The following is a 25,194-nucleotide window of genomic DNA, read 5'->3' as shown; positions in this document are numbered from 1 at the left end:
ACGGGGGCGCGCGGCGGGGACGCCTCTCCGGCCGCCGCCGCCCTCTCGTCCCGTCAGACGGGCTCCGCGGTCGCGGCCGAGACGCCGCCCGGGAGAGGGGCACCGCCGCCTCGCGTGACCCCGCAGTGGGCGTGGCCTCCGCCCGCCGTTGACCCCGCGTGCCACTTCCGACCTGAGCGCAGACAAGGAAGCCCAGCCGCGCCTGCGCCCCGCGGTGCCTGGCTCGGACGGCCCGCGCACGCGCGCGCGCGCACGCACGCACGCACGCCATTCGGCCGTGCGCTCCCCTCCACCGGGGGTGGGGCGGGGTGGGGGACCGGCGCGCGGGACTCCACTTCCCAGCGTGCTCCGCGGCGACGCCACTCGCCGCGCAGGAGCCAGGCCGCCGAGCGGCGGCACCGCACGCAGGCGCGCACGCAGGCACGCACTCCGGCGGGCGCACCCCTGGCCCCGCCCCCGGAGGCCCCGTGCGGGAGCGCGCCCGGGCGTGCGCAGGGCGGCGGCGCGGGCGCGGGGGCGCGCGGTGACCGTTGGCGCTGAGGGGAGGAGGCAGCGCGGCCGCCGCCGTTGCGCAGATCCGGGCCGCGGCTGTGGGGAGGGCGCCGGGGCCGGTGACCTTCCGGAGGCGGGAGCGAGCCAGGGGGCCCGGGACGCCGAGCGCCGCCGCCATGAACAACTCGGGCGCCGACGAGATCGGGTGAGGACGCGCCGGCCTGCGCCGCCGCCGCCCAGACGCCGCCCCGGCCCCCGTCAAGGTCACGCCGGCGGGCCGCGCTGGGGCCGGCGGCCTGGGGGGCCGGGGACCGCCGCCGGGACCGCCGGGGCCGGGGGCGGCGAGCGGGAGGGAGCCCGGGAGTGCGGCGTCCCGCCGCTTCCTGGCCGGGGCGGCTCTGGGAGGGCCCGGCGGGGGGGGGGGCCGGCCCGGGAGCCGGACCGTGGGGGGGGCAGTCAGGGCGTCCCCGTCGCCGCCGCGCCCGGCTCTCCCGTCGGGGCAGCGGGGAGCCTGGCGGCCCGGCCGTGTTGTCCGCCCCCGCGCCCGGGTTTGTGGTGGGGGAACCCCGAGCGGAGCCTGGGAGGGTCCGGGGGGACCGCCGCCGCCTCCTGCGCGAGGAGGACCCGGAAAGGGAGCCGGGGGGCTCTGGGACGCCGTGTGCCCCTCGGCGAGTGGACTTCCCGCGGAGGGGTGGATCTGGAACGGCAAGCAGGGGTCGTGGGGCGTCCCGGCCGCCCGGGTGCCGGGCTTCACCGGGGCCCCCGGGACTCCCCCCAGCCCGCGCACCAACTTGGCGGGGCGGCGCACGTGGCGGTCCCGGCCTCGGCCCTGCCGGCTGTGCCGCCGCGCAACTTCTTCCCCGCGGGCGGCGGCTCGCCCCGCGGCCGCTCTGAGCCCCTCCCGGGGTGCGAAGAACAAGGAAGGTGCGCGGACCCGGGGCCAGGGCCGCCGTCACGTGGGCCCGGCCCCCGGGCCGCAGCCGAGCGCTGGGCGCCCCGACCATCTGCCGGGGGTCTGCAGCTGGAGCCCCTTCCGGCCCAGCGCCCGCCGGCCCCCAGCAGACGGATTGGAAAGAAAGGGGGAAGGTACCTCCTGGCGGACCTGGCGAGGGCTCGCCCCTTGACCACAGCGGAGTTCTCGCTGCGTCGGCGCCGGAGGAGCCCGAGGTGTGAGCGGGGGTCCCGGAGGGGCTCGGAAATCCGTTTCTGCCCTGGTTGAGGGGCGTGGTCTGGTTTTCTTTGCGGAGCGTGGCCCTGTGCTGTCGGCGGGGCTTTATGGTTCCGTTTTTCCGTGCGGTTTGGGGCTGGGGTTCTGTGGCCTTGTGTATGCTTCTGCCTGCGTTCAGGTGCTTGGTGGCTGGTGGGGGATGACTGGCCTCCCAGCTCTCGGTTACGGCCGTGCACATAAAATGCCTTCCGTGGGCTCCCCCTTTCCATACCTTACACCGTAGTACACCAGGAGCAGGACCTGGAACTCCTGGCCTGGCTCGCTGTAAAGAGCGTGTCCGGGGACTGGGAGACGGTGTTCTTTGTGTTACGTGGGTGAAGAGTTGCAGCACTTCTGACGGGAAACCGGGGTATAAGGAGAAAGTGCTCCAGAAGTGGGGCAGAGCCTGTTGGTGAGTTCGCGGGCCTGCTGCGTCCCCTCGGTGCTGGCCTCCAGAGCGCAGCCCAGGGCTGGGGGATCTTCCCGCGTTGCACCGCCTTTCTCTCAGCAGGGAGAGCAGACGAAGCTCAGGAGGGAAGGGGGCCTGGAGACCCCCGAGGTGTGCTGCAGGGATCCAAGCCTGGGTCTGCAGAGGCAGCCTGGGGCCGCCGTGGAGCTAGTAGCGGGTTGCGTACCCTGGCGGGCCACGTTCCCCTTCCCACGCTTGCACATCTGCCCGGATCGCCAGAGTGGTAAATGTCAGGTGTTCAGAAACTTTGAATTGCTTTGCAGGTAGAAATCTGTTGCTAAAAACTATTGACCAGTTTCTGTTTTATACAGGATCCTTGTTTCTGGTCCATTGATGTGGGAGTCCAGGGTCCACTTTGATCTCCATGCTCTGCTTGGCTGTCCTCGGACAGTACGGTGACCCCGCTGGGCTCCGTTTCCTGTGAGCAGAACGCGGTTGCCGACTGTGGGTGGCTACCACGTGGGAGCGAGTGTGGTGCTCCGATCCAGGTGATGGGAGATGTTAGCGGGCCGTGACAGGTCTGAGTGATCTCTGACGACGTGCCCCTTCATCTCCGGTCTCCCTTGTTAGGTCTGTGGTCAGCTTTGTCCGAGTGACTCCCGAGGGAGCGTTTCACAGGCGGGAAGGGCTGCTGCTCTTTCTCTAGCAGGAACCGCGTGTGTGGGTGCAGGGGCAGGGCCTCAGGAAGTGCGTGGACGCGTGGGGCACTGTCCAGTGGGGGGTTGTCCTTCTGCGTTTGAGCCTTCCAGGGAAGAGCGTCACCGAGTCTGGGCTGTACCAAAGCCGGCTCAGCGGTCCCCGGGAAGTCTGGCGGGAGAGAGGAAGTTGGCCGAGACCGGTGGTTTTAGTTAGCGTTTCCATCGTTCCGATTGTCACAAATCAGCCGGAGCAGAGGGAGGGCTGGGTCTGGAGGGCAGAGGGCTGATAGGAGCCGCAGGGTCACGTGGGGCCCCATGTGGCAGATGTGTGACATGCTGATAACCTCCCTTGGGGCCAGAGACCAGGGGGCACGGGCACTCACCTTGCTTGGGGGGAGGGGGGAGGGCATTCTGTCCTCTTTCCTGTGCCATGATCTTGGAAGGGCGACTCGGAAGGGTCTCAATTCCGGCTCAGGAGCTGGCGCCGGCACAAGCCCCACAGAGGTCCAGACCCCTGGTCTCTGGGTGGGACTCTTGTGGGTGTGCACAGTGCTGCGGGGGGGGGGGGTGGTTCCCGTTAGGCCCCAGGCGTCCTGTGCCACCTGCCTCGGGGGCCGCTGGCGTGTGTTGAGGAACTGAGAGAGGCTCGGGAAGGTGTTATCGGGTGTGTGTGCTGCTGGTAAGGCAAGGCCAGCCGGACTCCGTCAAGGGAAGAGTCCCGGGGGAAGGATGGGCTCCGTGGAGAGAAAGCAGCAGCACGCGCGTCCCTGTGAGAGCAGGTGCTGGGAGATGGCGGGAACCCATGGCTGCTGGAGCTGGAAGCTTGGAAAGCTGGCAGCCTGCCCCCCCTTCCCCCCCTCCCCCCCCCCCCGGCCCAGCAGCCCAGCCGCCTCGGCTGGGGTGCTAGCAGGGTGAGGCCAGAGGCCGGGGCCTGGAGGAGTGGGGACTAGGTAAATGTCTGTTTTCTCTGAGTGTCCGGGAGGTGGAAGGGGTCCTGATGGTTGGGTTCAGGGAGGTCCTGACTGCAGAGGAGGCTGTCTTCTTGCCGCGGAGAGGGTGATGGAAGCTGCCGGGGCTGGAAGGTAGAGATGCTGCTCTTCTGCAGCCTGGACAGTCTCTCCCCAGCAGAGTTGACGTTTGGGGCGTCCTGGGAACTGTGGGGGCTGAGCAGCATCCCTGAGGCCCGCCCATTCGGTGGTAGGAGCACCCCCAGTTGTGTCCCCAGCCACTCCCCGGTACCCTCTGGCAGATGAGACACCTGTTCGGGCACATCTGCTCTTTTCAGCCCGGGTCTCCAGGCATCCCTGCCGCTTGCTCCCGCGGTTTAGGGTTTGTTTGCTGTAGTGGGAACGAGTTTGGCGCCTGTAATGTTGACCGTGGCATTGGGAGGTGCTCTGGGCGACTACTTCTGTCTCCAGTGCTGGCCGTGGGTCGAACACTTTCCCCGGGTGACGCGCCCGCTCTGCTGGCAGCTGCCCCTCCCTCGTTTGACTGAGGCTTTTGCCCAGGGAGTGCTGCCGGGGGACACTGGTCCTGCCTGGGGGAGGGCAGCTGGAGGGCCTCACGGGGGGAGGCGGAGGGTGTCGGGGGTTCATGCCAGGCACCAGGGCGTCCTGGGGTTTTCTCTTGCAGGCGTCACTTGACCGTCCCCCCCCCCCACAGTGGTCTGGGAGGGGCCGAGCTCCCCTCGCTGTCCGGAGGGCAGCCTGAGCTGCTGCAGGCAGGGCCTGAGCCCCAGGACTTGGCGTCTGCTGCGGTGGGGCAGCTGCCGGCCCGTGCTGTGTCCCTCGCTCTGGAGCTGCTTCCTTCTCTGCAGGCAGACAAGCACGGACTTAGGGAGACCCGGTCCCGGGGCGACCTCCCCAGAGGGGCAGGACGGTGCAGACTAGGCTCTGCGCTGTGCACTTCAGGCAGAAGAGCCGTCCGCGGAGCGGCCGCACTCGGCCCAGGCCCTCGGCTTCTTGGCCTCCAGAGCCAAGCCGTGCCCTGCCGCTGCCTCCCGGGCGAGGTGGCACTTTCTGAAGCCTGCCTGCACGCCGGGAGGGGGTAGAGCCGCAGTGGCTGGCCGGGGCCAGGGAGGCCGCTGAAGGTCTGCTTCCTGGCCCGAGCACCGCGGGGCTGCCCTGAGGTGCGCGGAGCGGGAGCGGCACCGTCCTCCACGGGGGTTTCCAGCCTGGCGGGTGGGGGGCGGGAGGGTTAAGCAGAGCTGGTGCCGCCGGGCGCTTGGGCAGAGCCCCTTCCAAGAGGGAGTCACCAGCAGCTGCCGTCGGCGTGGGCCCTGGGAGCCACCTCTCCCGGGCCCTCCTGGTCGTGGCATTGCCCATTCCTCCTCAGGAACCTGACTCTGAGTCACCTGGCAGGGCCTGATGGAGCAAGAAGGTCCCCTTGGTGGTTTGTGGGGTTTGGGAACCGTGGGGGGGCCCGTGATTCTCAGCTTCAGCTGAGTCATGACTTGTCCCCTCAAGAGCGGGGAAGGGCTGGGGGTGGGGTGCACGCGGTCAGCTGGGTCCTTAGTCCGCAGAGTCCCGTCCAGGCCTGAGATGCGTGCGGCGCCCCGCAGGTCCGTCTGGTCCGTGCAGTCCCCCGCCCTGTGCCAGGCTTGCCCACGCGTCTGCCGTGACTGCCCGCCGTTTTGCTGCCTGGGTCGCGGTGGAGCTGCTCCTGGCTAGCCCTGTTGGAGGCCCCATAGTCTCTGGGGCTCAGAGTTGGGGCTCCGTGCTGGGGCTCAGAGGTGGTCTCCCAGGACCTCGGGAACCTTGTGGCTCCTGTGTGTGGCCCTGGGAGAAGTCCGCCCTCGGAGGGGGAGCAGAGGAGCTGGGAACAGGTACAGCACCTAGTCGGGTGCAGCCTGGGGGCTTGGGGCACTCGCTCTTCCCCGACAGACGGGGGAGCCGCGGCGAAGATGCCCCGGGTGTGCAGCTCAGAGAGCCCAGGGGCCAGGGAGAACCTGTTGCTCCTCGGTCATGAAGCTCTCTCATAGCCGAGGACTTTCTGTAACTTCAGACTTGCGGGACGGAGCGAAGTAGTGACCGGCGAAGCCAGGTTCTCTTTCCCCCAGCTCAGCACTGACATCCCCCTGTGGCGGGCGCCCCTCCCGTGTGCTGGGTGCCCCTCGTAGGATGTAGCGGGGAGTGACGGGAGCCCCGGGAGCCTGCAGGCGGACGCTTGGGTGTGCGCTCTCTTCTGAGACCTGGAGCCTTCTCTGAAGTCAGTGCAGCACAACGGAGAAAGGAGGACGCAGTGCTGTTGGCTTCTCACTGCCCGGTCCGTGGGGCAGAGTTCGGCCTTGTCACTCGTGTGGATGGTGGTGTGTCTGGTCTTTTCTCCTTGGTGCCAGATTTTGGCATTTCTGTGAGGGGTGGAACCTGGACTGGTCGGACGAGTTCCTTTGTCCGTAGGTGGGCGGGGACTGGAGGACTGGGTTGCTTGGGAGGGCACCTGTGTGCGGCCTTCTGTTCGGTTGGGTGCACGCTAGACGGGCGCTGGCGTTTGTCTCAGCGAATCAGGTTTCGGTGCTTGAGAAGGATGGATGTCTTTTTCCTGCACGAATCTGCTTTTCCATGGCAAACCCGCGTTCTTTCCCGTGGGCGAGGAGTGGGCAAACAGGCGGCTCCTCGCGGCGCCGGCCCTGGGGCCTTCAATCACCTGCTGCCTGCACCTCCACTGGGTGCCCGGCCCTGCGAGGGCGGGCAGGGCCTGAGGCCCAGCGTGCTGGGGCAGCGCCCTGGCTGGCCACGGGGGCCCCTCTCCCCTGGGATTGTTTGCAGGCCGGAGGAAGCCTGGCCTGATTTTGAGGGGTGCGTAGGAGACGCGAGTTTCAGCTAATGAGCCCCAAACGTAAGCTTCCCTCTGCTGCCTGATCAGCACGTTCCGGGAGCCTGTCCTCACAGAGCGGCCTCTGCGGCCCGCACAGCCCCATGAGTGTGGCCTCGGCCAGGGGTACCTGTCCCCACCCCTCCTCGGCCCGGCCCACCATGCCGTGGCCTGTCTGTGGCCCTTGTGAGGGTGGCCGTGGCTGTCTCTGGTGGTGGGGCCGGTGTTGTTCACACGCTGAATGCGGAAGGCCCTGCTCAGAGAGGAGGCCGGGGTGGGAGCGAGGCCCTGGCGGTCCTGCTGCCTGGGGGAGGCCTCCTGCCAGGGGCTGGCACGCTGAAGCTCGAGTCCCGGGTGCAGCGGGGGTGACGGGTGCGCCGGCTACCTCGAAGGGGTTTGTCCCGGGGTGGAGGACAGGGTCCCCCTGTTCCTCGGCGGCTTGCGGGGGTCTTTTTGTCTTTGGGCTGAGTTTGGTGTGGTCGGCTCCAGACAAGGGGACCGCGGGACCCTAAGTCTCAGACGGGGACGGAGCCTCGGCCGCGTGCTGGCGTCTGAAGCCCTTGCCGGTTAGCATCCGGGTCCGCCTTTGCGTGTGACAGTGCTCGTAGCCCCTCCGCCACCTCTGCTGTCACTGCCACCTCTCAGGTTGTGGGTGGCCTGAGTGATGTCTGAGGGGCCTGTGCCTCTTAGAGATGCAAGTGAGCTTGGCCGCGGTGAGGGCTGGACTAGCCCCAGCATACGGGCCGTCTCCGGACCTGCGCGGGGGCCTCGGTTCACTTCAGGCCCAGCCAGTCCAGGGGCGGGTGGCAGGTGGATGCTGCCCTGTGGCCTGTGGGTGTGGAGCCCCTCCTCGGGGGCAGGGGGAAGTGGAAGGGCTCTGCGTGTCTGGAGCTGCCCGAGAGGTGTCCATGCAGAAGAGAGGCGTGCTGGCAGCTGGGACAACAGTGGGGGTCCCCCGGAAAGTTCTTGTGTGTCTGCCTGAAAGGACAGCCCCAGCTGCCCCTGGGGTGGGAGATGTGAGACAGGGCTCTGGTGCTGAGCCTGGGGCTCCAGGGACCGTCCAGTGATTAGTGGGTCCTTACTTGTGACCATGTGGAAGGTACCTGACGCTTTACCCTAGAGCATCCTGCCCCCCTGGTCAGTCTTTGTCGCAGGTGCCTTTAGACCTTAATTTCTAAGTCCACAGGATTTGCGAGAGCGCTGGGGCGGTGCACCCTGTGACCCCGCCCAGAGGCCCCTGTGGTTGGGGGCTCCTGTTGGTCCATTTCACCAAGTCTTGTTTTCTCACTGGTTTGCCCAGCGAGCATGTGTGGCTCTGACATGTCGTTCTTTTTTTCCTTTTTTTAAGATTTATTTATTTCTTTATTTATTTGAGAGAGAATGAGTGAGAGAGAGCATGAGAGAGGAGAAAGTCAGAGGGAGAAGCAGACTCCCCAAGGAGCTGGGACCCGATGCGGGACTCGATCCTGGAAGTCCGGGATCATGACGTGAGCCGAAGGCAGTCGCTCAACCAGCTGAGCCGCCCGGGCGCCCTGGCATGTCGTCTTTGCTTACGTGTTGTAACATTCACTCGCCACCATCCTGGCAAATTTTGGTGTCGGTTTTTGTGTCTGTAGCTGACGAGGCCTGGCGATGGTTGAGGCGGACGTATGTCATTGCCGTGACCTTGACACAGGGCAGCATCTCTGCCTCAGCTTTGGCAGGGGCCGGGGGGGGGGGGGGCAGGAGTCCCGCCTTAGGACGGGGCAGACGGCTGGCGTGGTGGAGGTGAGAACTGTCTTGACCCTGAACGTTTTCTTGTCGGATTGCAGGAAGCTCTTCGTGGGCGGCCTCGACTGGAGCACCACCCAAGGTAGGTGGCGGGGACCGGCTGCGCGCCAGGCACCGCAGACAGGCTGATGACCTTGGTCTTCAAGTCGTGTGAATGCGTCTCGCTGTTATTTTGGGTTTTTGCTTGTTTTCTTTGATTCTTGACTTACTGTTGTCTTGGATCCTGGGAGGAGGGTGGGGCACCTGACCCGGAGCCATCCTCATGTGTCCGCGGAGTTGGGGGGGGCTATGGAGGGCGGGGGACTGCTGCTGTGCGGGGTGTGGAGGCCTGGGGGCTTGTTGGCGCCGTCCCTGAGCTCAGGCTCATGAGGAAGCAGCTCGTGGGAACTGGCATTCCCGGTGGTCACTGAGCAGTCCCTCACACTTCACTTCTCCTGATGCCTTCGGCCACTGCCGTGGTCACTTGCACCCGTTCTGCTCCGTGGGAAGACATGGTGCGTCCGTGTCCGGAACCCCGTCCTTTCCCGTGGGTCTCCTGTCCTGGGCCGTCTTCCCCTTCCCCCTCCCCCCCAGTCATCTGCTGAGCCAGTCGACAAGGGGCTGGTTCCACACTTTCCAGGTCAGGCTGCAGAACTGGGAGCGTGTGTGCCTGTGTGCTTGGCGCACCAGCGGGGGGCCAGCGCTTAACACTCCATTGTATGTGTTTGTGTTTTTGTCCCAATCTCCGAGCAGAGACTCTACGCAGCTACTTTTCCCAATATGGAGAAGTTGTAGACTGTGTGATCATGAAAGATAAAACCACCAACCAGTCTCGAGGCTTTGGGTTTGTCAAATTTAAAGACCCAAACTGTGTGGGGACGGTGCTGGCCAGCAGACCACACACACTAGACGGCCGAAACGTAAGTGGCCCTCCCTGGAGTCTGCGTCCCTCCGCCCTGCCCCGTCAGCCTGCCTCTGCGGCTGGGCCTGGCGGGTGTGCCCGTGAGAGGGCGGGTTAGCGGGGTTGGCTCAGAGGGTTGGAGCTCTGGGCTGAGGCCGGAGGGGGCAGTAGGGCCTGGATTTGGGGTGCAGTGATAGGGAGCATGGGCTTGTTTGCTGTGCGGACGCCTCTTCTAGAGAAAGTGGCTTCGTAGTCACAGCTGACTCCTTTGAAACTTCTGCAGATCGACCCGAAGCCATGCACGCCTCGAGGGATGCAGCCGGAGAGGACGCGGCCCAAGGAAGGATGGGTAAGGGCTGGGCTGGGTGGGGCGGCCTCTGCACCGGGGTCCTGGCCCCACAGGAGGGGACGCGCGCCCCCCCGCCTGGTGTTCTGCCCGTGGCCCTCGAGGGCAGCAGGGCGCTTTGCTGCTGGAGCGGCACACGGTTGCTTGACTATCCAGTGGGTGTGTGTTTTACTTTGTAGCCAAGAATATTCTTCCTAGTCTACCTTGGAAACAAGAAAAAGGCCTCCCACACCTGTTTGTGATCAGGAGTTCCATTTTCTCCTCCCTGGTGGCTCCCACCCTGCCCTGGGAGGGGGGCAGTGCCAGCGCACCCCCTGGTCCCCCACTCCTTTTTGCTTGCTGGCCACTCCCATCCGGGCACTGCGGCTCGGGGCCAGGGCCCAGTCGGCCGTGTCTGAGAGCCTGCTGCTTGGAACAGCTGGTGTGGGGGCTCTCTGCAGGGGCTCTCTGGGAGCTGTGTGACCCCCGATGCTGGGCCTGTTGGAGCAGACCCTTCCTGTGCCCACCATCATCTGTCCCTCCCCTTCCCCAACCCAGTAGATCTTGGAGAAGACCGTCATCCAGGATTCCATTGTCCTGGCAGAGGGGCCTGGCCAGAGCTGGGCTGCAGGCAGGGCAGACGTCTGGTCGGCGTGTCCGGGCCAGGACCCGAGAACCTGCATTTCTAGCAAGATCCAGCCGCTGCTGGTAGACAGGGGCTTCAGACCCTTGAAAAAAGTTTATATTTTCCCAATTTTCTATTGGGAAACTTTTTGGGAAGTTTAGAAAAATCAATAAAGTAGTATATCAAATACCTAAACACATGGCCTAGACCCATCAGTTGTTAGCATTTTCTAGTCATCTCTGTTCTGTCCCATCTCTGTGTGGATCTGCCACTCATGAGCACCGGAGCGGGTATCTTCTAAACCCACGTGCTCGCCCTCGAGGCCTGTCCCCGCAGCGGGAGTGTGGGCAGCGGCTCCTGGCGCCTGCTGTGTCCACACGGGGGCCCTTGCAGCTCTGGGGTCATTCTCAGCGGCTTCCGTGGCTCTGCTCCTCTTCAGACTGGAATCGCGGCCGCATTCAGATTCTCTTTGGTTCCTCGTGTCCTTTAGTCTCTCGGCAGCCTTGCTGAGACGAAGCAGACACTTGATGGAGTTTGAGCCCTAAGTGTACCTGGGAGACCCTTGCCCGGCCCTGGACTCCCATGGTGTTGGTCCAGGGCTGTTGGGACTACTGCACCCGGGCGCCCTGGACAGGAAAGACGGTGCGAGGGGTCAGGGGGAGGCGGCTTCCTGGGACCAGGAGCCGAGGTTCTGGGCCTTCTCTATCCACAAGGGATGAGCTCGGTCAAGTATTTGCCTCCAAGGTGCGAGGCCCTCCCCGCAGAGGGTGGGGTCACGCGAGGTGTGGGGGAACCGCCCGTGGTCCTCTTCGGTTAGTCCCAGAAAACTGCTGGTCTCCATCATGCCAGCCACCCCGCTCAGCCCTTCCTCGGGGACGGTAGAGCTTCCTGCTCTCGCTGTTGTGACTCGGAACTTGCCACAGGACCCACCACTCGCTCCGTGCATGCGTTCGGGTGGCCGTGCCGGACCCCTGTCGCCGCGGGTCCTGGAGGAAGGCGGAAGAGGGGTTAGGACACTTCGCTGATTCTCTTTGGCTGGTTTTTGGAGGGCTTCGGGCTGGCTTCGGGCTGGGTCTTGAGACCAGTGCGGCGCGCGTCACAGCCTCACTGTGGGGAGCATCGTGAGGGTTCCCCACACCGACTAACCATCGTTTCCTTCTTAAAACAGCAGAAAGGACCCAGGAGCGATAACAGTAAATCAAATAAAATATTTGTCGGTGGGATTCCTCACAATTGTGGTGAGACAGAGCTCAGGGAATACTTCAAGAAATTCGGAGTGGTGAGTTGTCCCTGCCCCAGAGCACAGAGGGTCCGGGCGGGAGCGGTGGAGCCCGGTGTCCCTGGAGGTGGAACCTGGCAGCTCTGTCCTCTGGGCCTGTGTCTCCCCCAGAACAAGCCAGAGCCCGGGGGAGCATTCACTGCTTTTTCGGGTCAATGGAAGCTTGCCAGGCCGATCTGGAAGGGCCTCTCATAGGTTGTGAGCGTCACGGTGGGGAGCGCTCCATAGTGTCAGGGAGAAGCAGGGTTTGGCTTGGCTGTGGGAACCAGCCTGCTGTGTCTTGTGGGGTGGGGGGGTGCGGACGGGAAGGTGAGGAGTGTCCCAGGCCCAGCGGCCTGAAGGGAGCTGGCCTGGCACTCCCTGGCTAGGTGTCTGTCACTTGCTCAGCATTTCCTCAGTGACAGCAGACCTTCTCCCAAGGCTGGTTGTTTCTGGAAAAGGCTGAAGTCTTTCAGAATCTTACGGGGGTGTAGAGTTACCTGGGCTCCTCCAGGAGACTCAGTTCTAGTAGGGCAGGCAGAAGACGGGCCTAGCAAGCAGGTTCATAGGGGGGGCCGTCCAGTCATCTGAGGCAAAGGCACAGGGTCTCCCCAGGCTCCCACGGGGCCACACCCCCGATGGTGGGACAGCCCTGTTGCGTCACTGCCACCTGCTTGTCGGGGGGGGGGGGGCGGGGGTGGTGCCCGAGTATGCTGAGGACCTGGGCCAGAGCGCGTGCTGAAGGGCGCTCCGTGAGCCAGGGGCCCCGGGGAGAGGGCTGCTGGCCGGGCGGACCCCTGTCGGGGAGTGCCCGGCCAAGTGCTGGGCAGCTGGATGGTCTCGGAGCGTGCGGCCGAGCACCAGAGCTCTGGGTCCTGTCCCGCCACCCAGGCCTTGGATTTTGTCTGAGAATGGAAGGGCGCGCTGCGGTCCTGCGGCTGGAGTGTGGGGCTGGGGCCTCAGGTGTCCATGTGCCTCCCCGTGAGCACTCGGGGCAGAAGCAGCCTCCTTCGGGTCCCCTGGCCGCCCCTTGGCCTCCTTTGGGTCCCCTGAGTCTCAGGCATCAAACCCCAGGAGTCCGGCCTTATGCCTCGGGGCTTCCCTGGGGAACGTCTGGAGACGTCCCCGGCGGTCCTTTGCCTCGGGAGTCTTGTGGCAGCCGGATGTGCTCGTGCCTGCCCGTGGCGCCCGGGTTCTCGAACACCCGTCTCTCTTGCAGGTCACAGAAGTGGTAATGATCTACGACGCAGAGAAGCAGAGGCCTCGAGGTAAAAGAGACGGAGTTTGTCCTTGACCCTCCCCCTTCAGATGGCAAACTATTTCACAATTAGGTGGTGGTGGTAGCGAGCTTGCCGCAGAGAAGGGTGATTCGGAGACACGATTCAAACGTAGGCCCTTCTGGGCGGCTCCAGCCTGTCTGCTTCCCAAGGTCAGGCGTCCCCGGGTGTTTTTGGCTCGTTCTTTTGAAGTTTTTACAACCTGACATGAATTTCAATATGGTTTCTGTTTTTAAACGCGTACTGAGAGATCGCTGCTTTTCTCAAACGGTGCCCTTGACACTCAGGGCCGTGTCCCACTTGGAGCCCCTGCCCAGGCAGGTCTCATTCCGTGGCGTCAGGCTAGGTCTGCCCCAGCTCGGCTTGAACGTGGACTTTCTTATCCATCCCATGCTTTTTTCCTGTTTTTCTTGTTTCTTGTTCCCCTAAGACCGTGGGGCAGCGGGAGGAGAGTGAGGAGCCGCCTCAGGCGTCCCTGGGAGCTTCCGGGAGCTGCCCGTGCCCGCACGTCCCAGCTGGTTTGTGGGGCTGGGACAGGAGGCACCCGATTTCCGTGCCCTTTTTTATTATTATTGTTTATTATTATTATTTTTGCAATTTTATTTTTGTGGCTGCTGCTGCTTGTGCCCGCCCGTCTGTTTGGGTTCATCCGCCGCTTGGGGACCGGCTGCGCGAGCCGGCCTGGCGTCCGGGCGCCGCGCAGCCTCTGCCCCAGCCCCGTCGGAGGCCCCCGCGCGCAGAGCCGGCGCCGCCGCCGCGTGCGCCCGCCATGCTGGAGAATAGTTTGCCATTTGAACTTCATCCTTCTCTCCCTCCATGATAAGTGACGTATCCGCACTCCATGTCGATTAAGCTGTTAAGTCTTAGCTTAACTTTAACGTAGACATACATGCTTAGTGACGTACTTAAGTGTCTCGTAGTAAAGTACAGTAATGTTAAGTAAGTTGTTTTTCCTTTTCTCTCTGTGAATTGTTTGTGATTAACGATATCTCTTTAGATTTCTCTTCTCCAGGTGCTAAATTATGTCACACAGGTACAGGCCAGTCCCGCAGTCAGAGGAGGGAGCGGGCTTCGCTCCAGTGGGGTGTAAACGAAGTTTCAGTGTGTTTCTGGCCGCTCCCTCAGTGGTGATGTCGTCTCTTGACAGACAGATGCGTCCCTAGACGCCCCGCCCCGGGGCTCCCCACCCGAGACTCACCGCCTCTCGCGCTGTAACGGACCGCGCGAGCCCTGTGGCTGCAGACACTCACTCCTGCACTTGGAGAAAATGTTAACTTTCTAACGTGCTGTTCATTACCCATGTCGTGTTCCACCATTCGCCTCCGGTCTCGTGAAACTTCAGGGCGTGGGAGTCCTGAGGGCCGCTCTTAGACTCACACCCACCCGGTCGGCACCCTGAGGCCTTGCCCTGGGCCCGGGGAGCACGCCGAGCCGCCGTGGGCTGGGGTGCAGGCAGGAGGAGCTGGCGGGGAGAGTGCTTTGGGCTTGACCTTGGGGCCCATGTTCCCGTGGGAGCTCACAGTGTCCTCCACATCGGGCTCTGAGGGTCCCCGCGAGCACGAGGCCAGCAGAGGGGGGGGAGTGATGGCAGGAACCCCCCGTGGGCTAGAGGGGTGTCCCAGAGAGGTCATCCTGCTTTCGCCCCTTCCCAGGTCTTTTCCAGGCCTCCGCCTCCCTCCTCCCTCTCGGCTGACCAGAGACAGCGTCCCTGTCCTTGTCCCGAGGGTTCTGCGTGTGTCTTGCTGGGGACAGTGAAGCCCTGACCCCGCCCCTCGCCCTGGCCACTGTCTTTGCTCTCCTCCCACCTTCCTCTTCGGCGCCCCCTCCCCGGCTCCCGCTGTCTCCTTCCGTGTGTCTTGCCGTCATCGTTCTGCAGCGTGATCCCACCCCTGCCCTCGTGCCGTGTGCAGATTCTCGTGTGAGCGTGTGCATAGTCACGCTCAGACGCACGCGCGTGCAGGGACACGTCAAGCCTCCAGAGTCCCAGGTGTCCCTCCCTGCTAGTCTGGCATCCCCCGGTTTCTGAGCTGTTTCCCCTCCCCTCGTCCCCTGTCCCCCCCCCCCCCCCACGGCCCGGTTGCTGCAGCCCCAGCATCCCTGTCCCGCGGCTGAGAGGCCTTGGGCTTGGCCGCCCCTTCCCGATGGATGCCCCCTCCCTGCCCGCTCCAGCCCCACAGCCCTTGGAGGCCCTGGCGGGCGCAGGCCCGACCCGGGCTCCGGCCGTCGGCCGGGGAGGGTCCGCTGCGCTGCCCCCGCCAGCACCCCGTGCCCCCTTCGGCCCTTCCCCGCGGCCGTCCTCGCCCCCCGGCTCTGCCGGCAGCTGCCTGCCGCGCGCCGCCTCTCGCGCTTAGTCAGCCGGGCCCCGGGGAGACAGTGCAGCCGACTGAGGACCAGACACGCCACGGTAGCCGGGCGGCCACTCTCACCCGGACCGACCAAACTTCGTTTATACTGCCACTTCCTTGTGTTTGGGAAACGCTAAATTTTTTTCCCTTGAAAATTCTCTTTCTGACGACATAGTGCCTCTTGCTCTCGCTGCTGCCAGCAGAGTTTGACCTGCTGGAACCCGTTGTGGCCTGTATCTCTGTGTACCTTGTGCGTAGGTCCGTGAGGTAGACACCTGTATGCATACGTGTGTGACTCGGACGGGACTCCTTGGGCTTATCCAACAGCGTTGGCTAAGCTTAGCGAGGCACTAACTGTAGACACCGCACTCTGGTCGGCGCGCTAGAACCAGGAATGCGGCTGCCGTCAGACCTAGTCGCAAAGCGAATTGCAAGCCGAGGGGGAGACTCTCGGGTTTCAGAAGAGCAGCCGCACACCCACGGCACATACCCCGTCTCGCCGAGGCGGAGCTCGCGGCCGCTGCCCTGCTCGCAGGGGTGCGCCGCGGCCCCCTCCAGAGCGCTCCGGTGCGCTCCTCGCACTGGGCCTCTCTCCTGCCCAGGGCTGCGCCTCCCTCAGAGGCCAGCCGCGCCCCCCCCCCGGGGGGGGGTTCCCAGCGTGTCTCCACGGGGAGCCCCGGCTCCACCACCGGCTCAGGCCCCGCCCTGCAGCCGCACACACTCAGCTTCCCTGAAACCCTTGGGTGCCCCCTCGGCCCGGCCCCGATACTGTTCATCACCCTGTTTTGTGTCACAACGCCCTGCTACCTTGATTCACTCTTCGTCGTTGGCTAGGTTTTGGATTTATTACTTTCGAGGACGAACAATCAGTGGACCAGGCTGTCAACATGCATTTTCACGACATCATGGGCAAAAAAGTGTGTAGTTGTAGTTTTATTTTACCTTAAGACCAAACCAAGTTTTAGGCAACTTAGGGATTTCACTGGAAACGACAATTCCTGAGCAGAAAAAGGGCCTGGGACATAGGGCTCCTGCCCGCGGCATGGCGTCTCCCGTCTCGCCGGCGCTGCTCCCGGAGCTCCTCGCTCTGGATCCACCGGGACTGGTTTGGCAGGGGGGGTGGCGGTGGCCCCCCGGCCGAGGGGCACGGTCCGCGGGGGCCCCCTGGGCTGGCCTCCAGTGAAATTGCAGGTTGCCTCAGGCTTGGTTTCAGTGACCACTCCTTCAGATGTCTGTCCCGCATTCCAATTGCCTCCTGCCACCCCGTGCCACGCGGTGGGCAGTGGACCTGTGACAACAGGGTCCGTGTCAAACTGAAAGAGACGTAAACATCCTGAAGGATTGGTTTTCCTTTACTTGGGTCACTTACTGTGGAACTCCGGCCGCAGCCACATGCTCTCGGTAGTACTTAACTCCGTGCGGTCAAGTGACCTCTGGTTTCATCTTCATACTGTGTTGCCGCCGCGGCGGCGGGCAGGCTCAGCCCGCGCCCGCTCCTCCTCTCCCGGGGCCCCCGGGGCTCGGGGGGAGTCCCCTCTAAAACAGATCGCTGGGAGAGGGTCTGCAGTGTGGGGTCTCAGAGTTAGCGAGAGGCTTCGGGCCCCCGTTTGTGCAGGATTCCTGTCTCTGCCCTTGTACAGCCCCACCCTCCCCAGCGGTCCCCATGGTCGCCTCGCGGGCAGCAGGCATGTCCTTGTTCCCGCTGCCCTACCCTGCCCCTGGGACGAGAGCGGCCGTGTTTGTGGGTTGCGGTCCCGTGGAGGGGCTGAGGCACCATGAGCTTCCTGCCTGTCCGCTGCTCCCGGCCCAGCCCCACAGCCCGCTCCCTGCACGCGGTAAACACAGCCGCGTGGAGCTATTTTTACGTAGAAGTGCCTGAGGTTTGGTTGCAGGCTTAATTAACTGCGTTTGAACCTGATGAAGCAGCACACACAAATCTCGCTCCGACGTTCGTTGAAGCTTTTAGTTTAAAATTAGCGTGCGGATTTCAGGGACGCACGCCAGTTACGGACGCCAGTTCAAAGGAGTCCACGTTCAATACTTTAAGGTACTGTGACATTGAAAACCTGGAGGAGGCCTGGTCCTGCCCTAGGGGCAGAGAGGCTGCTAAGCCCACGGACCTGCTCCCGTCTGCAGGCGGCCGGCCCCGCCCCGGTATGTAGGACGCATCGGTGTCTGAGTCTGGGCCGCACGGAGCACAGCGTGGGGACCGAGATAGCTCCTCGGTGTGGGGCTCAGCTTCTAAAGCAAGGCGCACGCGCGTGGGAGCCCGGCGTCCGGCGGCGGTGCCCGGCCTCGCCCTCTTCCCGCTGCCTGACCTTCACTGGCGGGCGAGGCACAGCAGCCCCTCGGGCCCTCAGTGGGGGTTCACCTCCCCAAGGGGCCTGGGTCCCACTTCCCATTAAAACCAGAGTGCCAGTGGCTGCATCCCCGTTCTGATAGGAAGAGGGTAAAAATTAGGGGGGGAGACGTGCAAGGGCGGCCTTGCTTTGCTTTGTAAGCGGAAACCAGATTCCCTTAAGGAGAGCGTGTGGACTCATTCATTTGAGTTCTTTGAGGGCTCCTTGGTCCTGCTGCCACATGGCCTTGAGCTAATGGGGATCTTGTTCCTGTCCATGGGGTGTCCTTGGGGCATCGGGAAGGTGGGGTCTTTGTGCCTCCGTCCCATCTCTGTTTGTCCTCCAGCAGGAAGGGGCCCCGAGCAGATCTGATGGAATTCGGAATACATAACGCTTAGCGCACCAGCCTGTGGGACCCCAAGGAGGACTCCGAGTGGCTTTATTGTCTCTTCCTTCTCGTTAAAATTTATCACTAAAGAAGGAAAATTGGAGATGCAGATGCTGAGGCAGCCCTGTAATTGGGGGACCTCAGACTGTCCGTCTGCCCGCATCTAAACCCTGTGGGGGGGGGGCTGCTGCTGCTGGTGGCCACAGCGCTCAGTGCCAGTGGGGCGCGCACGCTCGCTCCCGCTGCGCCCGTCCCCGGGGCTGCGGCTCCCGACAGCGTCCAAAAGAGGAAGGGTCCAGGGCTGCCGACCTAACACAGTATGAAGATTGCTTACTGATTCAAATGTCCATTTTATTGCATGTTTGTTTACTTTTTTTGTTAGATGTAATGTAAGATTCTCTTTATCACATCCATTCCCTCTGACATTATTTTGAGTTAATTGAGATTCTTTAAGCGTTAGCCTGGGGAAGGTAAGTCTTTATCTTCCATTAGACATTTTAAATAAAAAACCTAAGTAAACCAACTGTGTTTCTCAGGTATGAGCTTAAAGCCCAGGCGGGGTGGGGGGACTCTGGAGGGACCCGTGAGTCTGTCGGCCTGGCTCCTCCCGGCCGAGGTCCGTCCTCCCCCGCGGAGCTCGGATAGCGTCCGGCTCCGGCCACGCTGGGGCCCTGGAGAGGCCTGGGAAGAGGCTGTGATGGTTCCGTCCGTCCTGGGCTCTGTGTCCCTGGGGTGATGAGGCCATCGAAGGAGAAAGTTGTCCTTCCACCTTGACTGAAAGACCCTTGTCCCACAAAGCTCTGAGGCTCCTTGGCCCTCGGCCCGCGCTCTGCAGCGGGCAGGGCTTACGCGGCTTACGGTTGCACCTGTCGTACCTGAGAAACATGTTTTAAGCAAAAAAAAAAAGAGAAAAAAAAAGAAAAACTATAAATTTTTAAAGAAAAAAATACTGGCCTAAATAAGGTTTATAGTTAAGTATTTAGTTTTAAGTCATAATATGCTAAGTGTAGTCGTAAGTTATTTGAGGGTGTGTCTGAAGGGAAGGGGGTCCAGGACCCTTGGCATCTCCCTAAACCAGAGCTTCATTTGTCTAGGTGGAAGTTAAACGGGCTGAGCCACGGGACAGCAAAAGCCAAGCGCCGGGACAGCCAGGTGCCAGCCAGTGGGGCAGTCGGGTCGTGCCCAGTGCTGCCAATGGCTGGGCAGGCCAGCCCCCACCCACGTGGCAGCAAGGATACGGCCCGCAAGGTAAGGCTCCGGCACCTAGACCGGGTCATGCCCCCAGGCGGCCCCTTCCGGGAGACCTGCGTGCAGGCCAGGGTCCTGAGCCGGAGGGGTAGCAGACTCTCCGCAGAGGTGGGACGTGCTGACAGGTGCACGAGCCTCCGAGGGACAGCGTGAGGGCAGAGGTGGGGCCCCCCCGCCCGGCCCCAGGGCCGACGCACAGAGCTCCGTGCTTGTCCCAGGGGCCACACGCAGGGTCCGTGCTGGGTACCTGTTAGCACTCAGACCCTCCGGCCAGCCCCAGAGGGGCACTGCCCAGCCTGCTCACCGATGAGGAAGGGGCCAGCTTCCGTGTCCTCACCTGGTCCGCCTTGAGCGTGCTGTGACCCTCGGCAGTGTGCTTGGGTCACAGCCAGGTTCCCCACCTGTGGTTTGGGCAGATGGCTTTCTCTTGCTGGGACCCGCTAGGCTGTGTGAGCGTCTTTGCTTCACGGGCCATGCCGTGGAGGAGGGCTGCACAGGTCTGCGGGGGCGGTGAGAGGCCTTGGTGGCTCAGGGAGTCCGTCCCTGCCGCCGCTGCCCCCAGCAGCTGCCACACCACGGCAGCCATCTCTGCCCCAACAGTGGCCGATGGCAAACTGTTCTCGGTGAGGATAGAGTGGGAGGTGGGCCTGGCCTGGCCGTCTCAGAGGCTCAGATAAGATGCTTTGAGGGAGACTGAGGCTTTGGCCTGGCTGGAAGCAAGCACAGGGTCCCGCCTCTTGGACCCTCTGAATCTCTTCCTGCTCCCTGGGCTCTGGGCTGAAGCTAGCTGGGCCGTCAGGGCTTCTGTGAAGGGTCAGCAGGATGGTTTAAGGTCAGCCTGGCAGAAGGGTTGAGGTTCCCAGGGCCCCCAGGACAGGATCTGATAGCCTCCGCCTCCTTTAGAAACGGTGTCCAGGGAGGGACCGAAGGAGGCTAGGTGGGTCTGTCTGCACCCAGAGGTACCTGGCCCGCCCCCTAACCCTGCACCAGCCAAAACTTGCAGATTGTCTTTTAAAAACTTTTTTTTTTTTTTCCCCAAAATAAGAGACAGCCAGGGGCGCCTGGGTGGCTCAGTCGGTTAAGTGTCTGCCTTCAGCTCAGGTCATGATCCTGGGGCCCTGGAATCGAGTCCCACGTTGGGCTCCCTGCTCAGCGGGAAGCCTGCTTCTCCCTCTGCCTCTGACGCTCCCCCTGCCTGTGCTCGCTTGCTATCAAATAAAGTCTTTGTTGGTGGGGGGGGACCCAGATACAGCCATAGGAGACCAGTTACTGAGACCAGAAGCTCTTGCCCACTAGCACTTGGCTGGTAGCCGGCCTGGGGCTCCCACCACCCAGCCTGACGTCCCACCCGTGCTTCGGAGCCCCTAGTCTGTGGGTATCCCCTTCACCCTTTCTGACGGGCTCTGTTGAAGAGCCGGGGCCGCCTGACCGACAGACCAGGGCTGTCCGGGAGAGCCTTCCCTTGGAGAAGCAGGATGCGAGTAGCAGCCCTTTCCCCAGGTGTCTCCCCGGATACCTTCCTCGAGGCTGGGACGTCCTCCTGTGCCCGCAGTATGGCAGGATGCCAGGCCCCTGGAGGGTGTTTCCGGGAGGGCTTTGCCAGCAGAGCGAGTGCCGCTGGGGGTGGGTCAGCTGCTCGTCTGGGTTGTGGACAGGACACCCACCACCCTCTTTGTTTTCCTGTTTAGGAATGTGGGTTCCAGCAGGACAGGCAATTGGTAAGTCCTTATCTGTGGGCCCCGGAGAGAGCGGAATCTGCAGCAGGAGGTGGGCCCCCGGGGGGCCTGGGCAGCCTGGGCAGCCGGGAGCTGTGCGCCGTGCCCTTCCCCTCACTCCCTTCTGCGTCCTGTGTTCCAGGAGGCTATGGACCGCCGCCTGCAGGGAGAGGAGCTCCCCCGCCGCCCCCACCATTCACCTCTTACATCGTGTCCACCCCTCCCGGAGGGTTCCCCCCTCCTCAGGGCTTCCCACAGGGCTATGGTGCCCCCCCACAGTTCAGTAAGTTCTGCGGGCCCCTGGAGCCGGGCTGGGGGCCCCCCCAGAGATGCACCCTTGCGGCCTGTGCCTGGCGCTTGCTTGGGGCACGTGGTTGGGCTGCTGCCTGTCCTGGTCCCTTTGCTCGGAGGGTCATGTGGGTGGCACAACTGTTGGGAGAGGGAAGTGTGCCCCCTTGCTGGGGCATCTGGACCTGATGTTGTGACTCTGCGGAGAGGGGCTTGAGCGCGTCAGGAGCTCTGGTCTGTGCTCAGCTCCGTGCTGGGGCACCCGCCTGGCGTTTGGGTCCTCGGCAGTGACGGGAGGCCTTCGCCTGTGCGCCGTGGCTGATGGCTGTCATTGCTGTGCGCCACGCGGCCGCCCTCGCTGGTCCCACAGTCTTGCTGGGGAGGGCTTAGGAGTGCGGGTTCTGTCAGAGTGCGCCCTGGCTTGGGTCAGGCCACAGGACGGCCGTGTGGCCCCTCGTGGAAGAGGTGTGTCTCTCGCTGGCCTGGACCACGTCTGGTTCTAACCAGAAGGCGGGTGGATAGAAACGGGCTGTCGAGCCGCAGGACAGAGTGGAAGGCTTGACGTGTGGGAGCCGGCGCCGTGTCTGGCAGGCGGGTTTTGTCCTCTTCACACCACTGCCCGTGGGGTCCCTGCCTAACACTGGCTGTTAGGGGGTCGACAGGCCGCCCCAGGCCCACCCTAGGGACATCCTCAAGGCCTGGCCGCTCAGTGGGTCTCGGCAGGAGGTAGCGTGGGCAGCGGCGGTAGGCTGGGCTGTCGTCGTGCGCTGTGTCTGTCTGTCTCTCCTGTTTGTTCACAGGCTTCGGCTACGGGCCTCCACCTCCCCCGCCTGATCAGTTCGCCCCGCCGGGGGTCCCTCCTCCACCTGCTACCCCAGGGGCAGCACCTCTGGCTTTCCCTCCGCCTCCGTCTCAGGCCGCCCCAGACATGAGCAAGCCTCCGACGGCCCAGCCGGACTTCCCCTATAGTCAGTACGGTGAGTAGGAGACCTGCAGGCGAGGCCTGGGGCCCCGCGGCCTGGCCCCGCCCCCTCTGGCCTTCCTCCCCCCGCCCCCCCCACCTCCGGCCTCCCTCCCCGCCAGCGCGAATGTGGCGGGGGACCCCACTCGGCAGGGCCTTGCTGCGCAGGGTCAAGCGGAGTGAACACGAGGTTTGGGTTTCTCGGGTTTGGGCTAGGGAACCGGTCTTAGGAAGACATGGGTCGTGCAGCCAGTGTTCCATGGCCCGTGGGTTTGGGAACCCGAAGCTGTGACAGGGCCCCTAGGAGGATGGCACGGGGCCTCTCGGGGCACCCCCCGTTCCTTGGTTGTCTTGTTTACTTCCGAGTGCAGAGTGCGGGGCGGGCACCTGTGGGCCCCCTGGGTTCGTGGCTCTGGTCGGCGGCAGGCACTGCCTGGGGTGTTACTGTGGGCCTCACTCGAGCGAGCGGCTGGTCACAGAGGAGGTGCTTCTGAGCCTGGGGTCTGCAGGGTGGCGACCTGTGGCCTGTGTGGGAGGAGCTCACGTGAGGACAGGGTTGGGCCAGGTGTCTGGGGGTCTCCTGCTCTCTCTGCTGGGCCACACGGGTGGGACTGCCTGTCGCCAGGCCTCCCACGGCTCCTGCAAGAGCCACAGCCTTAGCCCACGGTTCCTCGTCTGGGGCTCTGCCCGTCCCATGTCACCGCTCAGACCGTTTTCGCCCCAGGCCGCAGTGTCTGCAGGTTGGATGGAGTCCCTGGCTGGCTGCTCCCGGCTGCCCAGCGTCATGCAGGCTTGTCCCCCTGGTACTGGGGCTGGCCACGGTCCCCAAGCACCTTAGTCGTCTCCTGCCCCCCCCGTCCCACCCCCACCCCCCATCCCTGAAGCAGGATGTGTCGGGCTTGAGCAGCTCTGGGTGGGGGTGTGCCGCCCACCAGCGTGGCCCCGCCCCTCTGCCGAGGCTGCCCTGGGGTAGTCACCCTGGTCTCGTCTCTTGCCAGGCCTGGGTACCTATTCTCCAGACCCGTCGGGCTTCGGGCCCATACTTTGTTTACACTCTTATGGTCAGGCTGAGCAGTGATGTGGCCTAGGTAGGTGGCACCTCCTCCACGGCCCCCACTCGGCCTGCGCCCAGGCAGCGGCCGCCCCGGGTGGGGGTGGACCCGGCGGTGCCCTCGGGTTGGGGCCCTTGCCGGGGCGAGGCTCTTGACTGGCCACAGCCCCACGGCCCCAGGCACCCCGTGCCTTCGCGCACCCTCTGCTGGGACACTGGGACCCCGGGGCCCCGGGACACTCTTGCATCCCGATGGGCAGTCTGGTGCCGGTCCCCTTTCCGGAAGCACCTCCCGTGCCTTTTGAGGTCAGCAGTGCAAGGTCTAGGTCCTGTTTGGGGGGAGTGGGGGGGACCTGCCCGGCCCTGGCAGTCTCTGCCCGCATGTTCCCCGCGGGGCACTCCTGTCCGCCGTCGGGCACTCTGCCCGCCCCCGCCGGTTCTGCCGGCGCTGCCGGCTCTGGTCAACTCTGCGGGGAGGACTGTCTCGGGTCTGGCGGGGGACGGGGGAGGCCTGGCGCTAGTCTGACATTGTCTTAGGTTCTGGGGGCTGTGTCCGTTTCCCGTGCATTCCACTCAAAAGTAAACTTCCTAGAAGCCCTCCGGCCCCCGAGCCAGGCCAGGTGCTCTTCTGTCTCCAAGCTCAGAGGTTTGCAGGGGCTGAGATGGGCCGCCAGGGCCCAGCCCGCGGGTCCTGGGGAACAGGTGGGGAGGCGAGGCCGGAGACGGATGGGACAGACCAGGGGGTCCTCGGGTTCTCTGAGCTGCTTTTCCTTCTGTGCGGGGACGGTCGGGGTCCTGTGGGGGAGCAGGCGGGGCTGTGCAGGTGCGGACCCCTCCTCAGCCGTGGGCTCAGAGCTGCCGTCCGGCTCCGGCTCACCAGGCTCTTTCCCTGCAGGTTACGGACAGGACTTGGCTGGCTTCGGACAGGGCTTCTCAGACCCCAGCCAGCAGCCCCCCTCCTACGGGGGCCCCTCGGTGCCAGGCTCGGGGGGCCCCCCCGCCGGCGGCAGTGGCTTTGGACGAGGTCAGAACCACAACGTGCAAGGGTTCCACCCGTACCGACGCTAGCTGGCCGGTACCTTGCGGACGTCAGGGCGGCTGAGACCCAGGATTTAGAACTTGTGAACTCGTGACAATCACAAACTTGGCAGAAAAATAGCGACTCGACGGTGGGGGGAGGGGGGCGAGAGGCGTTTGGAGGCGGCGGTGGGTGTCTGGACTGAAGTTTTTAAACATATTTCTTTCTCTAACCCGTCAGCACAATAAAAAAAAGTCACTGGTTCGACAACAGGGTCTAAAAAAACAGAAGTCTCCAGCTTTAATTCAAAACTTCAGGTTTTCTTTTTCTTCCTTTTTTTTGAGATTATTTTCCTGAGCCTTTTGTTTTACCGTATATTGTAAACTTTATGTTAAAGAAAAAAATATACATTTACAAATTGTGAGATTTTTAAGAGAAATTTTCTACGATGTATACTGGCTTATTTTTTAATTTAAAAAGCAGGGTTTCCGCCGGCACTGGTGGCGGTGAGGGGCGTTCTCAGCCCCTCCCTCCGGGCTTTGAGGGTGGGGGCTCATTGGTCCAGAAACTCTGGGAGCTTACAGAAGAAGTCTACTGAGCGTGTTTTGTTCTTTTGTTTATTCCTTGCTTTTGTCGACTGACCTGCCCGCGCCGTTGGCCGGTGCGCTGTGGGGGCCGCGCCCGCCCAGCCTCTGCAGGCGCCCACCCCGCGCCCGCCCCTGCACCAGGGACAGGGAGGCCTTGTCAGCCGCTCTCGCGCGCACGTGGTGTCAGGGCGTCCCCACTGACCGGTTGGACCCTGGTTTGAATAAAGACGAGTGCGTTTGGATTAGAAACCCACGTTGTGTCTGTCTGTTCCCTCCTGCTCTCGGCCGTGCGTCCCCACGGGAGGACCTGCGCTGGCCCTCGGCCTCAGCAGTGGTCTCAGGCATGTGCGGCTCGAGTGGGGAGCCTGGGGCCCGATCTCGGGCGCCCAGGGTCTCGGTCTCGGGGCCGGTGTGGATTTAGGATGGCCTAGGGCTACAGATCCAGTGTGAAGGGGGCCCGGGTTCCCGGACTCAGTGGCCGCTTTCTGGGTGCCAGGAGA

General features: G+C 63.6%; 1 protein-coding gene across 2 annotated transcripts; it reads left to right on the top strand.

The window, feature by feature from the left end:
• The first annotated feature begins 504 nt into the window (after positions 1–504).
• Positions 505–24,943, top strand: DAZAP1 (DAZ associated protein 1). 2 transcript variants are annotated; one of them, XM_080801019.1, is made up of 12 exons: positions 505–697; positions 8,431–8,471; positions 9,122–9,288; positions 9,553–9,618; positions 11,388–11,498; positions 12,697–12,745; positions 15,934–16,016; positions 18,921–19,074; positions 20,763–20,792; positions 20,932–21,072; positions 21,878–22,054; positions 23,985–24,943. In XM_080801019.1, exons 1-12 carry the CDS (start codon positions 669–671, stop codon positions 24,155–24,157), a joined length of 1,221 nt encoding a protein of 406 aa, XP_080657145.1. In that variant the 5' UTR covers positions 505–668; the 3' UTR covers positions 24,158–24,943. The 2 variants fall into 2 exon arrangements, with proteins under 2 accessions (XP_080657145.1, XP_080657146.1); XM_080801020.1 differs by having other exon boundaries at positions 526–697; positions 11,391–11,498.
• Positions 24,944–25,194: the final 251 nt, after the last annotated feature.

This window comes from Martes martes (assembly GCF_963455335.1).
Source record: "Martes martes genome assembly, chromosome: 1".
NCBI classification, from domain to species: domain Eukaryota; kingdom Metazoa; phylum Chordata; class Mammalia; order Carnivora; family Mustelidae; genus Martes; species Martes martes.
Note: the sequence above shows the minus strand (reverse complement) of the source record. Positions and strands in the feature narration are given on the sequence as shown.